Here is a 16,621-nt window from a genome sequence, read left to right as displayed (position 1 = left end):
GAGTGCGTCTTGCAAATCTCTTCTCAGGGAATTTATCTGCCTGCTTTGCTTTCTCTGAGCTTGCTTCCACATTTTTATTGCATTGTGAAGCACTATGAACTTCTTTGCTTGGGCCACAGTTACTTGTTTCAGTTTCTGGACCTTCTTGTGCTCCCTTTTGTGCCGCGTCACCTGGGTTCTAAGCTTGGCTTTTAGCGTTGCTTTGGTGATGCTCAGGGTAGCCTTCAGTTTCTCATTCTGCTTTGCGGGGACATACTGGGTCATCAGACATTCCTGCAGCACTTGAATTTCTTTAACAGCCTGCAGATTGTCATCCTGCAGAGTTCGCTGCTTCTCCTCTGCCTTCTTGAGGTGCGTACGCAGACCTTGCAGTTGGTTCTGCTGTTGGTGCTCTGCTTCAAACTTCTCACCTTCCAAAAGTCTATTTATTTCTTTAAGCTCGTGCAGCTTTTCATTTTTTTCCTTGACGTCGTTTGTCAAATTAAAATTTTCTTCTTTGAGATTTACGTTTTTTCTGTGTAATCTTAAATGTTCTCCTTTTTCAGTCTCTGTATTATTCAGGGCCTCTTTGCAGTCCTCCTTCCATTTACGCACATCTGCTTTGAGACTGACAGTCTCCTGGCGTGAGACATCCTTCTCTAGGTTGAGGGTCTGAAGCTCCTTCAGGGAGACTTGGAGATTTGTATTAAGATTGGCAATCGTTTCTTTAGAAATGTCCAGCTCCTCAGTGAGACTGTGTAGTTCCTTTCTGGAAACTTCCAGGTCTGTGCGGCAGCTGTTGGTCTCATGATGTGAGGCATCCAGTGCTCTGCAGAGTGTCTGAACCTCTTTCTGAGATACGTCCACCTCTATCCTGACACTGTTGACCTCCTGTTGTGAGGCATTCAGCTCTATGCGAAGAGTGTGAACCTCTTGCTGGAAGACTGTCATCTGCTTCAGTGCCTCCTCATACTTCCGCTTTAGCGTAGCCACCATTTTATCAGATTGGCTCTGCTTTTCATCCATGGCGGAAATAGTAGCATTTGCAGTATCTAGCTCAGTCTTGAGATCGTCCAATTCTGTCCCAGATTCAGAGTACATTGCGAGCACCGTCATCTGTAACTCAGCATTATCTGCTCTCTCAAGTTTCAATTGTTCTCGAAGTAGATCACAGTCACGCCTGCAATTTTCAGGGCGTCTTCAGGGCTGGTCAAGGGATCGTCACTCACTGGTTCCGGCTCCGCTTCCCTGGGATGACTGTTTGAGGGTTCCTCACTGTTGGCACCGGACAGAAACTTCTTTGGGGTACACGATTTCTGCCTTGGGCCCTCTGGATATTCGGTTATCCGCAGGACGAATTCTCCATTTTCTCTAGGCTGCAGGGCAACTCGGTCCCCCTATTTCTCCACAGCATCTGCCGAGGTGTCTGTTCCTTCCACGGTAAGTGAAGAACCGCTTTCTTTTTTCCGCCTTTTTGTTTTGGATGACTCCGTCCCATCAGAAATACTGGGGTCTCCTTTATTTGAAATTTTAGCAGCGTCACTGGATCCACCCGGCTTTTATTGCAACTGTAATAGCTGACGGAAATATTCGGTGATCCACTGCTCCTGCTCTATCTCCTGCTGATCATATTAGTCATCAAAGGGAGCAGTCTTTTCTGTTCGTGCCGAGTTCAGGCACCCCCACCATTCTTGGGGTGTTTTGTGGGTGTGACTCGGTTCGGGTTCCCCGTAAGAGATGTCTTCCTCTTTATTGGACTGGAAGGGCCATTCTTCCGTGGGGTAGGGTTCATTACAGGAACGCTGCATCTTGTCCTCCATTTTTAGGCTATCAGGTGTAATTTTCTTCCTGACCTCAGGAGGCGCTATTGCAGCTGTTGCCACTGTATTTGCTAGAACCCCCAATTGTGGTAGTCCTACAGGTGGGCATATTTTGCGTGTAGAGGTCGTAGCTCTCACAGGCATCTCTGTAGAATTTTTTTTTCTTGGAGAAGTTTTACAATATCAGCAGTGCTGTGCATGCATTTTCTCTCATCAGGTATACAAGATGTGCAGTTGCTAGGTAAACAAGTCTATTTGCTTTACACCATTTACTTGCTAGGTATAATCTCTCATTAGGTATGCTGAATGTGTAGTTGCTAGGAAAAAAACTTCTGTTTGCTTTACACCATTTACTTGCTAGGTGAAATGCCTCCGCTTCAGCAACAGAATTTGTTTTTCTTTCTTAGTTCAGTAATTTTCAATCTCATCTTTGGGTATTATGGCATTCACACTTCACCCTTTGGGTGTCTGTTTTGCTCCCAAGATATATATAGGCAGACTTTTTTACTTGCAAAAAAAAAACATTCTTTGCAGTGGACTATTTCTTTCATTCCCAGCAGGGTGACTCAACACTCAGCAATTGGCTTTGAAATACATTTTACACAGTTCAGCAATCCCTTTTTCCCCTATAGGGCAATTTTACACTCAGCATTTGTTTGCTAAAAATTTCCCTGCTTCAGCACAGTCTTGTATCAATTTTCACACTTTTCTGCATATACTCCATTCACAGCTGGTAGCCCTATGCGGTGTGGCAACCTTTATTTGCAAAATCAGTACCACTCGTGGGTCACTATCTGTATTCACTGCTTCAGCGAAACTTTTGAAAACAAAAAACACCTCTCCCTTTTTAAGGGCTGACTCACTTCTTGAACCCTGACTATGGCTGGAAGGCAAACCCCTATTCCAATGACCATATTACACTTCGTGATAGGCAAATAAGGTTTAGCTGCTTCAGCAGTCTCTCTCCTCTTGGGATTGGGGGAAAAGAGTCCATCTGTGGTTTTGTAAGTTTCAGTGATGTGTATCCCTTTAACTCTGGTCTCTGCTGCATGAGAGGTTTTTTTTTTTTTAAGTTGCTCAGACTGTTTGTAGGCAAAAAGCATAAAAAAAATTCACAGAAAAAATCTCCGGTCCTTTCTAACTTCAAAGACGACCTCTCGCCCCACTCCACCATATGTAGACTGACGTTCACAGAGATACACAATTGGAGACTTTGTAAGGTGAAATTATAACGAGGCTTTATTGTGCCTTTTCCTTATCATTAGGAAACCATCCAAACAAGGGGGAAACAAAGCTTTTATTCACTTGGGAGTATTTCTAGTGAAATACTATGCAATTTCACAACTCCCTTAGTTAAGCATGTCTCCCAGCCCCAAAACATATAGCATGAAATAAGCAGATATAAGAAGTCTCTTAAGAATGAAAGTCATATCTGTTCCTTGGAGAGAAAATCTTCTCTGGTTCAGCTCCCTTCCCTCAGGGTGTGTCAGCATTCAGGTTTAGAAGTTTTCCCTGTGTCTTGTAAGCAGCTCTGCTGTTTCTTCTGGCAGGGCTCAAGACTGTTGTGAGAGTCAAAGACAATCTCTGCTCTCTCTCCCAAGTTCAGCTCAGGTATGAGCTAAGGAGACACACTTCCTGTCTCACCAGGATTGCTTTTGTAAGCAATCTAAATCAGGCAGGTGGTGTTTATTAATTGACTACCAGCAGTTAACCACCACACTGCTAGATTAAAGGCACATTACTTGAACAGGGATTACTCCCCTGTTACAGACAGAAAGAACAGTCTTGAGAACCTGAAACATCACCAGGGAAGCGCGTGCATGCGCTGTATACTATGTGCATGCGGCGGCAATGTAGCAGAGGCTCCGCGGGGATTGCAAGCCCATAGTGCTTAGAGGCAGGAATACCACGTGATGCCAGGGAGCCAATTGTGCGGCTAGGTCTAATGCAACAGGAGATACATTTTTGCACGTTGGGACAGGAAGAGGCAATCGGTGCTGGGACAGCACAACCTACAGGGGTAGGAGGTATGTGAGCAGGGGTCTGTGACCCTATGCATTAGCCAGATTGCTTCTAGGCCCCAGGTTGGCCCCGACTCAACCAATTAGATTGCGGCTGCTACAGGCACAGGCCCTTAGGTAGGGACCTTTCCCCATTAGCTATTGAATAGTTCAGGCATACAGCTGCCAGCTGTGTAGTCCTGATAAAAGTGGTCTGGGACCAGATCATCTCTGTTGATAAAGACTGTCATCACAGTGGGACACTCCGGCGGGACACCACTCCATGCGGAGGAGGACTCGTCGCGAAGGCGATCGGCAGATCCTTGTGTTATTCCAGACGGCGTGCCCGGGTGCTGGAGCACTCGGCAGGTACCTTTACATCAAGTGCACCAACCAATAAAACATACCATCTATTGGGCCGCGTGGTCACTCACATTGGGATTGGGTGTGGGACTTTCTGTTACACGGTGTGGGCTTACACGGTGGTGTGTTACAGCCGTGCGAGGTGTGTGGGTAGTTGCACCTCTAGTCATTATAGAGTTATAGAGCGTTAAGATATATGTTGCTTAAGTAAAGGTATTGCTACTCTACATCAGTGTGTGTGTTCATTGTGATTGGGTCCTGTGAGGGGCTCCTCCCACTATGTTGGGATCCCTCTCAAGTGGAGGCGCTGCCCCAAGATTGTAAGTATATCACCCCAGGCTCCCCGTGGCGGAGGCTTAGGCCCCTGTGAGCCAACAGGTAAAGGGCAGCACCGTAGCTTTCTGTGTTTAGGGGGAAACAGGGCTACACTTCAAACAGAGCTGCAGTATCCCCACAGTCTGTATAGCTGCACCAGAGGATTTAGAGACCAGTTGGGAATTTTTTCTGGGGAAGCATTTGATGGGAAGGGTCCATCACCATCCCCTGTGCTCTTCTCCTCTCCAAGCATCAGCGGGCATCAGATGGTAAGAAGATGGAGGAGGGACGCAAATTCTAATTAAAAGTAGAAGTGTTTTGACTTGTTTCTGTCCTGGATTCTGATCATAGATATAGACATGTGATCCAGATTAAACTGAAAAAGTGAGAATGTTTGCTGCACACCAAAGAAAAATAACAATAACTTGTGATACATTTACCTGTTCACCTTAGTCCCAGAGAAGATCTGCATTTCATCCAATATATCCAATGTAATTAATGGACAAGGGCACACGTATTTCAAATCATAAAGAATTTATTGTGCCATAGAACACACAACATTTCGGCCTGCTGGCCTTTCTCAAGTGAAGTGGCAATGAGGAAGGCCAGCAGGCCGAAACATTGTGTGTTCTATGGCACAATAAATTATTTATGATTTAAATACGTGTGCTGTTGTCCATTAATTACACCAGATTAAACTGAACCATAGAGTACGTGTATCAGACGGTATGGGTGTGGAAAATCCAGACTCTTCCAGGTTCAGGGAGTTAAAGATATTTAACCGGCAAAGTTCCTATCCTTAGTGTTTTTATTTTTTTATTATTCCACTTTCCCCACTTGATCAGCGTAAACTGTGTATATTGAAAACATGATAAACTGTAGGTTTTTCTTTTCAATGCATAGGTTTATTGTACAATTTTTACTGTCCATTGCTAGGCATTACTGTTTCAGACAGCTTTTGGAGGTATTATTCTTAATAATTTTTTGGACAGAATATACTGACAAATTATATACTCTGATTCCCATAAGCAAAATTCAGCTACTACCGTGTATGTGTGAAAATAAAGAAAATCTAGTCACTAGAAATATATCTGTTTTATTTATTTCAATCTCTGACCCATTTATTCTACTAGTCTTCATTACTATGACCTCCAATTAATATGCAGTGAAGTCTCTCCTCCATATCACGGATGGCTCTGAGCTCCATTTGAATGTATGGAGATCAGAGCCGTTGCTCAAAGCACGTGCTGACTATGTGAAAACATAGGGAGAAAACATAAACAATTTTGAAAGTAGTTCAAAACCTACAAATGGGCGCATGCGCGATGGACACCAAGATAGCGACGTGAATGGAGAACTCCGCTCTCAAAACTCAGCAAACAGACAATAAAAAGAGTAAAACCCAAGTGATTTGATTCCCCTCTGGCTCAACAAGCATCGGACAAGATGTCCCTCAGATCCAAGAAACCCCAAAGACCGGAGGCCTCCCTATTCTTTAAAAAAAAAAAAAGAGAGACTTTAACTGTTCGCCTTGCCAAAAAAAAAAATGTCGGCTCGCCACGAGACAAGGAGAGCTTGGAATCGGAGTCGGGCTCGGGGGTGACTCAAGAATGAGGAGAGACCTAAAAGCCTGGGTCAAGGAGATAATAATAATAGCATGTTCTTGTAGAGCGCTGCTTGTTAAACATATCGCTTTACAGAGACATTTTACAGGCAAAGGTCCCATGGAGCTTACAACCAATGTTTTTTTTCCCAAGGAGCCGACACCGGGAATTGAACCAGACTCCCCTGCTTCAAACTCAGTGCCAGTCAGTGTATTTTACTCACTGAGCCACTCCTCCCTAAATGAAACACCAGAGTGCCTTGTCAGGGCCTGATGGACTTATGGTGGGATCTAACTGGAACCAGTGTAAAGCAGGCTTCCCTATCCCAGAGCACTGGTTAAGCAGGATAACAGATCAACATGATCAACAGTATCAAAAGCCTTGGCAAAAGCTTGGAACATGGCACCAGGAGTTGGTGCATGCCAAAAGAATGAGGAGAAGAGAGATTGGCTGGTAGTTTGAGGCTTTGCCTGGCGTCCCCATGTTTGAAGATTGGGACAACTCTGGCAGTCTTTCCAGGCCTGCCAATGGCTGAGGCACCAAGTTTTAGGAACCATAATGATGGTTATAAGGTACTAGTATACCCATGCCCTGGACTATTTTGGTAGCAGGCAGGTCGGCCGTGGCTGCGATCATGGTCTCAGGGACACATAATATATGTTACCTATACATGGCGGCCGGGAGGTAATACAAGAAGATTATTACCTCTCAGTTTAGAGTAGGTACAGCAAGGTGTAGGGGAGGGCTTCGACCTCCTCGGTTTCTTCTTGGTCATTGCTAACCCTCCTGGGGGGGGGGAGACACTTGGGACCACAGGCGTACCACAGCTTCCCCCACCCAAAAAAAAACAAAAGGGCAAGCCGGCAGGGAATGGTCAAGGTTACGTACAGATTGGGGCTTAGGTCCGCGGGCAGGGAGCACCCGAGTTAGCGTTGTAAAGGGGCACATAGATAATTGAGGCCACCGTCATATGTTCTGGTGGTTTGGGAGAGTCGGCAGCCGAGGGCTGGGCGCTATCGCCACCCGGCATTGGCAAGACGCCATCAACGACTCTGAGAGGCTCCGGACGCCTGGAGAAGCCTACTGCTAGACGGTAGGGAGTAGAGTCAGCGGGATGGAGCCCGAATGGTGGTTTTCACGTTTGAATCAGAGAGGCATTGGCACAATCACATATGTGGACGCTAGGCCTTCATAAAGGGGTTGGTGGTCCCAGTCACGAGACGCAGTGCTTGTCAGCATGACAAGGGTTTAGGTCCACTCGCAGGTGTCTGAGGCCGTTGTCTGTTGGTGAGACAAGATGGGCCAGGAAGCAGGCTGCAAGATCGGACGGGAAGATTGCAAGTAGCTCCAGAGCCGGGAAAAGGAGCAGGTCAGACGGGCCGAAGTTGCAGTTAGCTCCAAACCGGGGAATTGAACAGGGCAATGCGCAAAGATTTCAGGCCATCGTCCGTCGATGAGGCGATGGGGATTCGGCCTCAGTTGGCAAGGTCAGATGGGCGGGAAGTGGCAGGTAGCTCCAGAGCTTGAGAAAGGAGCAGGGCAGCGCGCAAGTATCATAGGCCACACATCGTCTGTTGGCGAGGCAATGGCGTTTCGGCCACTGTCGGCAAGGTCAGATGGCTGGAGGTTGCAGTTAGGTTCAGAGCTGGGCAATGGAAACAGGGCAACGCACAGGTATTTAAGACCATCGGTAAGGCGATGGGGTGTTTCGGCTACAGTCAGGTAGCCCAGACGGGCTGGAAGCTGCAGGTAGCTGCAGAGCCGAGCAAAGGAGCGGCGCAGCGCGCAACCGCCAAGGCCATCGTTTGTCGGTGAGACAATGGGGGGTCTCGGCAAGAAAGGGGCTGGAAAGAGAGGGGCAAAAAATAAAAGGCACCAGGATGGATTCTCAAACCTCTATTTTAAAAAAAATAATATATATATATATATATATATATATATATATAGTGTGACAGAAACCAGGGTATGGTAATAAATTCCATATATAGGGCTCCCAGGATACTGAACAGTCTCTATCCTATTTAGGCTGAAAAGTGCAGCCTCATAATACATGCACTCCATCCCACAGTTTGGCAAGTGCTGGAACTGAGGGATGAGGGATCCAGACCAGAGTTTGTCTGCTGCCTGATTTCTGTCACCTGTCCTGCTAGTTAGAAATCAGGTATTTAAGGCTGATTTCCTGGTTCCTCTTCCCTCTCCCCAAGAGCCTGGAGGCAGGAAGGCTGCTGGAAGCAGAGAGGGGAAACGCCTCTCACCAAAAAGCTTAAACCATTCTGTTCCTTTTTTCTTAAACTGCAAAGTTCCTTATTTTTGTTGTTGGAAGTGGATAAGCCATTCCAACCCCAGTCAGGGAAAAGCTTAAGTTAAGTTATTGCTCAGGTGAGCAGGCGTTTGCTTTGCTTGTGTTTCTGTTGTATGCAGTGTGGCAGTCTCACTGCCTGGGACTGAATAAACCAGGCAGCAGCCTGTTTAAAGGAACAGCACGTTACGCCTCGTCATTTAACCTACCCTAAAAGACCGTGTTCTAACAGTCCTGGACAGACGGTGGAGCCCCGGAGTAAGCCGTTTGTCACAATATATATATTACTGTATCTCCCTACTTAACTAAACTTTACAACAAAATCTTGGAAGGAGCTCAGCTACCAATGGAGATGCTAGAGGCTTCCATAATATAATCAAAGAGGCGAAGGACCCAACTATGTGCTTAAACTATAGACCAATTTCTTTAATCAATTCCGATATAAAGATATTAACTACAATCTTTGCAACACTCTAGTTCCCCCAGATCATTCTGATTTCCTGCCAGAGCATCAGGCCTCAGATAATATTTAAGTGAGAACAAAATACCCAGGCGCTACCTGTAGGGGTGGTAAGTATGGAATATGGGTTTAATAGCAACCTTGGTGGTAGGCAAGGTATCCCTCTGCTTCTTTTCCTCCTGTGACTCAAAAGACCCCAACAAAGGATCTACCCAGGATCCTTCAACGTAAAGGAGACAAGAAAAAAGGGATGGGGGAGCACTGGTGGAAGGGTGGAATATAACCTGAAATAGGTGTACAATACTCTGAGGCAATGTGATGGGATTTATAGGTGTAAAATAATTTTTAACACTCACACGGCCTTGTGCAAATGCTGTCGCATCAAGGTATCTTTCTGACTTCTTTTTCTGTCTTCTAGATTCTTTCGCCGCTTTGCATCTGCGTTCTTCTTCTCCTTCTTCTTTGGTGTGGTCTCACCCTCGGAATAAATACATAAATGTAGACAGAATATGTAAGCAATCTATGATACTATCAGGAATAGAATCAGGGTAGGGATAAATATAGTTGGAATATAACACTCACACGGGCATGTGTGCGTGCGCTCTAAGAGACGGTATCTTGGTCTCTAGGGGGCAGTTCCGCTTCTTAATATTGAGTTAAAGATCTAAAATCAAAAGGCAATATCTCAGTGTCGGTGAAGGCAAAATCCCCCAAAAACTTTGACCCTTTCCAGCCACCGTCGGAAGTGGGACACGGGAAGTGCAGCGCTACATCCGGATGCGGAGGGAGTTCAGCTGCAGTACCACGAGTCCTGCATTATATTCCCCAAAGACTGGCTTTTTTACCCTTCCACAGAGTAACTCACTGGTTGAGTTAGCTGTGTTTTGTTGTTTCTAATATTTTTTACTTGAATAAAGACCTTGGCCTTGACTTTTCGGGCTTAGAACCTTTTTTACCCATTGGGGGGGTGAGAAATCACCATCAGAACCAGTGGACGTTTCCCAGCTGGGGACTACAGGAGGAGTAACAAAAGATACCTTTTCCAAGTGTGCACTCACACTTGGCCGTGTGAGTAGTAATACTTTATTTTGCCTTCACCTGACACTGAGATATTGCCTTTTGATTTTAGATCTTTAACTCAATATTAAGAAGCGGAACTGCCCCCTAGAGACCAAGATACCATCTCTTAGAGCGCACGCACACATGCCCGTGTGAGTGTTATATTCCAACTATATTTATCCCTAACCTGATTCTATTCCTGATAGTATCATAGATTGCTTACATATTCTGTCTACATTTATGTATTTATTCCGAGGGTGAGACCACACCAAAGAAGAAGGAGAAGAAGAACGCAGATGCAAAGCGGCGAAAGAATCTAGAAGACAGAAAAAGAAGTCAGAAAGATACCTTGATGCGACAGCATTTGCACAAGGCCGTGAGTGTTAAAAATTATTTTACACCTATAAATCCCATCACATTGCCTCAGAGTATTGTACACCTATTTCAGGTTATATTCCATCCTTCCACCAGTGCTCCCCCATCCCTTTTTTCTTGTCTCAGATAATATTTGCAGGACTATTAATATTGTCCACAATAGAAACAAAAACAAGAGACCAAAAGTGATTTTAGGCCTTAATGCCAAACAGGCATTTTACTGAGTGGCCTGGCCCTTTTTGTTCCATATCAATCATGAGTATCATGAGTATAGGCGATAGGTTCATATGAGGGATTCTGGCATTGTACTCCTCTCCCTCTGCCACAGTGTGCACCTCAGGCTTTTCATCATGTCCCTTTGAAGCTACTAATGGTACTTGACAGGGGTGTCCTATGCCCCCCCTCCTGTTTGCCCTCTGTATTGAGATATTTGCTTCCAAAATCAAATTGAAAAACAAAATATCTGGAGTAGTGATTGGGGAAAAAGAACACAAGATATCACTGTTTGTGGATGATGTCCTGTTATCACTGTCAGACCCCAAAAAATCCCTATTAGAGCTATTTAAGGAACTTGAAAAATTTGTCAGGCTACCCAATTTTAAGATTAACCCCTCAAAGTCTGAGGCCCTGAGGCCCATACCTTCTTAAAGCTATCAAAGAGCAATTTCAAATTAACTGGGAAAAAGATACACTAAAATACCTCAGGGTTTTATTTCCAAAAGAATACTCAGAAATCTTTGAGCTCAATTACCCACCAAGCCTGAGAAAACTTAAAAAATGGGACTCATTCCAAATCTTCTGGTCGGGTCGAATAACTTCGGTAAAAATGAAACTGTTGCCATGGTTACTCTACCTCTTCCAGGTTCTCCCGGTTGATATTCCAACTCACCATATTAGAGACAGAAAAAGCTATGGCTGAATTTATCTTGAATGATTGGAAGACCAGAATAAAGAAGAGCACTATGATTAGGCCCACAATATTGGGGGGGGGGGGGCTCAACCAGACCTTGTGAGCTATTACAGAGTTACCAGACTGAGTCTCTAATATATTGGTCCCAACTAAAGAAAAAAACCATGGGTAGAGATAGAAAAAGTGGAAGCTCAAACTAAATTTATGGTTACACTCTTGTGGCTAGAGAAGAATAAACGACTCATTCAGGCTCATACACACCCAGTTATAGAACACATTGTACATCTGGGACCTCCTTTGTAAACAAAAAACCATATCAACACAACAGTCACCCCTAGCCCTACTCTTAGGCCACGTCCATGGTGATTGCGACCGTGTGCAGGAGTGCATGCGTGGTGCGATCAAATTGATGTGCCTCTATGAGCGTCTACGCACGTGACCAGAGGCGCCGATGCTCAAGATGCGCGAGGAAACTAAAAAAATCTGTTTTCTCGCGCGACGGCTGAGTTACGTGTGCTGTCATGGCCACGCCCAAGACACGCCCACGTCATCGTGTTCAACTACAGGGCACACATCGCTCCAGCTAGAGCGAAGTGTGAAGCCCCAGGCATGGCCAAGCGAGCGCATCCACCCTCCATGGATGCAGCCTTAGACAACCAAAACTTTGTTCTGGTATACCACGCAGTTTGACACCAGGCGGGTCTCAGCAGGGTTAGGGACTTGATGACAGTGAACAAAATCAAGACATTTAATGAAATTCAGACTGAATACAATTTGCCCTGCAAATATCTATTCCAGTACCCACAGTACAATTAGGTCAGGTTTTAGCATCAATAACCAACAAAAAAGACTCTCACAGACAATTAACGACATTTGAGCACCTGTATATAAACTCTGAATACCACAAGGGTTCAATAGCCGTATTATATCAGACACTGATTACCCAGTTAATACCCTGAAAGACAAAAATATAAACAGCTGGGAGAGATAATGGGGAACGAACTAGATGACGATGACTGGGGAGATATATTTGAAAAGCGTAGCAAAATCCTCCAGATGCTCAGCAATCAGTGAAACCAACCTCAAAGTTTTGCATAGATGGCACTACACCTCATACCACTTGCATGCCTTCCTTCCCACTGCCTCACTACTCTGCTGGTGTGAATGTGGCTTTATACTGTCGGCTCGTTTAAGCACATTTGGAGGTCGTGACCCAAAATCAAGATGGTCTGGAGGTGGATTAAAATCTAATAATGTAGGTTGTAGGGGTGTGCCCTACATGGTACATGTAGCCTGTTTTGATCGGCTTGGCTACAGAAATGACAGAAATACAGGTGAATTCACCATCAATTCAGACTGCCAGGGATAAGGTTAATGATATTATGATTATGGAAAATCTCACAAGCTTTCTAGAGAATAAACAGTCTAGATTTACAAACATATGAGAACCATAAATTTCCTACAATATCCGATCGAAGGGGTTGATTGATGGTGAGCTGGCTGTATAGGAAAGCAGGTGAAGTCCCGTATGCACAGTGATCTTGGAGGTTGCACCACTGTGAAAGTAATCAGGGAATGTCTGTTCCAAAATGCTAGTAATATGCTGTTAATGAATTACCCAAGCAAATATGTCACTATTCCTAATGTACACCTGTAATGTAGCACTGTAAACCAGTTAATGTCAACTAGAACACCCTCCTACTGTCTCTGTACGTTTGTCCTACCTGCCAATTAGGCTTTGAGCTCTTTGGAGCAGGGATGCCTTTTTCTAAATGTTGCTTTTATGTCTGAAGCGCTTCTTCCCATTATGTGTTATTTGTATTATTTGTTATTTATATGATTCTCACGTGTATTACTGCTGTGAAGCGCTATGTACATTAATGGCGCTATATAAATAAGACATACATACAAACATACATACAGTACATACAATGTACTTATGCATTATGAAACTGTAAACTATACATTGGATTATAAATGTACCTAACCCCATATCGCACCCCCCCCTCACTTCTTGTATTTTTGTATGCCTAAATTCCTACCCCATGAAAATAAAAAAACTTTGAGTGAAAAAAAACCCTACAAATGTACAATTAGATACTGAAAGAGTGCTATTGCATAAGAGTGAAATGAAGCTCAAATAGTTGATCAATCAGATGGGAAGGTTTCAATATTTGCTAGCATGTTATTTTTCTCACGTTTTTAATAATCAAAAGAATCTACCAGGTTTGATGCCTATAGCATGTTAAAAATAGATTGCTGTGTCTCAAGATCAATAAAGCCCTGAGTCAGTTTTTTTTTTTCTCCTTGCCTTAGAATTACTCAAAATGATGGCTGGTAAAGGGTTTGGTAAATAGTTATTACATACTGATTACTCATAAGTTGTTTGATGTAAATTTGCCAAAGGCAGATTAAGCAGTGGCTTTTATTTTTCAAAAGCATTCCCAACTAAACCAAGCAAACAATTAGATCAGTATGCAGTGCTTTCTATAACATGAACATGATTTAATGTGGTTTAATAGGATATTTCAGGCCATCGGATAACTCAATGTTGTCGCACACTTATCAGGGCTCTTGTTTGATTCCTGATCCTGTGGGTGTACATTCTGTTCATCATCATCTGTGGATGCTTGTTTGATCTGTGTGCCTTCATTGTTTTTTTTTCTTGTACTGGATATACATTATGAATCTACAGTTTTTTTCCCAGAGGAGGATTCTTTAGGAAGAATATAAGGTCATATGTGTTTTTCTACAGAATGAGTAGTCACTGTTGAGAAACAAGTGATCACAATCATATGAATCACTGTTTTTTTCCTCCAGTTTATTCACCTAATATGTCTTCTGTTTGTCCCCCCCACCTTACAGATAATAGCTTCAGATGGTATACAAGAAAGTGTTCCAGTCACAGTGACCATTTTAGTGATTGATGCAAATGACAACTCTCCAACTTTCTCCAACATCTCATACAATGTCAAGATTTATACGGACATGACACCAGGGGAAAGCATCATCAGAGTAAGTTAGAATCCAGTGCTATTTAAACATATTAAAGGAGAAATTACCGCTTTTTCATTATTAATTTTTATACATGATTGAAGCAGGGGGTCTCTGTAGCTGAACCCCATTAATGTCAGCTCCGGGGACCCTCTGATCCAAGAGATACTAACCTCCAAGGGGGTGTCAGTAACTTTCTGCAGTTTTCTACAGTTTAAAGCTCCTTGGTTACATGGGCATCGGGTGATGTCCCAGCTTACTATTGAGGCAATAATGCGAACCCTTGATGTGAGCCAGAGCTGCTACCTGCACCTACTATGGAGGTAAGTATCTCCAGATGCAGATTAAATTAACAGGTTTCAGCTCCGGAGACCCCCTGCTTCAATACAATGTAAAAAAAAACAAAGAAGAAAAAAAAATACGCCTTGAACTACCGCTTTAATATACAGTATGAGTCATGTTGGGATAAATCTCCACTACACTAGAGATAGGTGATTTTTTAAGGCCAGACTTGGATCAGCTGGTTCCTTTTATTTGAAGATTTCCACAGATCAGTAGTAAAAAGGCCAATTTGCAATTTCAGATTTTTTGTCTTCAGAGACAGTGCAATCTATTTCCGGACCTTTCAAATTTAGTAAGTGTCGCCAGATGTGTATAGTATATATCCCCTCAAATAAATTAGGGTGACATGCCTGTGCTGACAAAGATGATCACCTGAGGAACCTGGCTGGGAAATATGCTAATGGAAATATAAAGTATATTTAAACAAGTCACCGCCCACACTTCGTAAAATGATTTCCATATCAACTTTAAGGAGTTAATAAGCCAAACCTGATGACTGGGATGGTGTCAGACTCAACAGGACCCACAACCACTGCTTTTCTAAGCCACAGCTCTAGCAGTGTGAGCTACAGATACAGTCTTATTGAAGTTCATTTTGGGTGCAAATAAACTGCAGCTGAACGAATCCTGAATGTAGCCCGATCTCGGCTTCCCCATGCCCAAAACCCAGTACACTGGTTGTTCTGAAGAAATTAACGCAGCAGAGGTCCCTGCTTCTGAATGGGACTCCCGCTGCATTAATACAACAGAGATAAGCTATCCCTCTCAGTTTGACTCCTTACACAGCTCCTATAGTTGATCTTGCTATTTTCATTATTTAATAACATATTATTGAAGCAGGGAGTCTCTGGAGCTGAGCCAAATTGATTTTAGGTACGGGGAGCTTATGGGTATTATCCCTGTCACATCTCTCCCTCTCATCCGTCCATCCGGTATGTATTCAATGACGGATTTGAATTTAGCACTGTTCGACTATTTTATTTTGAGGTATTATTATAGGTATTGTTCAGTGCAAAGCATGGCATCTATCAAAATCTGAACCGTAATGAAGTCTTGCATGCATGAATAGCTATTCAAACACTGGAATATAGAATTTATTAATTACATTGTGATCAGCTTTCCTTAGGAACACTGAAGCATTGATCACTATGTAATTAAAAGTTTCTATAATCTGGACATGCCGAGTTTATTACTGTATATAACTTACAAATTCAGCTAATATTTACAATACAACTTGAATATCTATGTTTTAAATCTCCAATAATCCCTGATGGTTTTAATAGAGACGTTTATATGAATCTAAGGGGCCAATTCACTAAACATAGAAAGTTGAGGGCATCGCTGAGCAGGTTTGCATGTTCTTACCGCACTATAATGTGACAGTGCAGATCAAGGCGCTAAACACTGAAAGTGATCACTAAGTATAAAGTTATATAATAAAAATCCAATACCAAACGTGAAAGTGATTTAAGTGGACAAGTATATATAGCCAAATGGCGTGATATATTATATGTTGTAATTCCCTGCTCAAACCCTCTGGCAGGGACTGTCTTACCGCACCATAGGAAATGTGTGTCAAAATGGTATTCACTAAGAAAAATCACAATTTTTTATAGTGCGGTAAAAAATGCAACATTGTACTAATTTGTGCGTTTTTTCCCTCCCAATACTTATCGCACTACTTTGTGTTTGCTTACACTGCAGCCTGGAAGAGCTGCACAGAGAGAGCTGCAATCTCCATGCACAACTCTTCAGGCAATCGTGCAGTTTTAATGTTTATTTTAATAACAGAGTATTGTAGCAGGGGATCTCCAGAGCTGAACGCAATCATTTCAGCTTCTGGGACCCCCTTCTGCCTGAGTTACAGGTCCAGGTATGGAGTGACAGTATCTCTTGTGCATTTAAATGCACCAGCCAGGTGGCGCCGGAGATTTAAACAATGCAGGAAGATACCGGCACCCCATACCGGGACCTGTAACTCAGGAAGCAGGAAGTCCCGAGGCTGAAATTAATACGGTTCAGCTCTGGAGAACCCCTGCTTCAATGCTCTATTATTAAAATGAACATCACAACAGCTTCATAACCTTAGCAGCTAGCCGCT

At 43.5% G+C, this 16,621-nt stretch overlaps 1 protein-coding gene across 2 annotated transcripts in view; it reads left to right on the top strand.

Moving 5' to 3' along the window:
• PCDH15 (protocadherin related 15) overlaps positions 1–16,621 on the top strand; it is a 1,763,546-nt gene that overhangs the window by 962,156 nt on the left and 784,769 nt on the right. For both annotated transcript variants that reach the window (XM_075612935.1, XM_075612934.1), the window contains exon 14: positions 14,050–14,199. In XM_075612935.1, the coding sequence (XP_075469050.1) occupies positions 14,050–14,199 (150 nt within the window). The remainder of the gene's footprint in view (positions 1–14,049; positions 14,200–16,621) is intronic.

Source organism: Ascaphus truei, chromosome 8 (assembly GCF_040206685.1).
Source record: "Ascaphus truei isolate aAscTru1 chromosome 8, aAscTru1.hap1, whole genome shotgun sequence".
In the NCBI taxonomy this organism is placed as follows: domain Eukaryota; kingdom Metazoa; phylum Chordata; class Amphibia; order Anura; family Ascaphidae; genus Ascaphus; species Ascaphus truei.
This window is presented reverse-complemented; position numbering and strand designations above follow the sequence as displayed.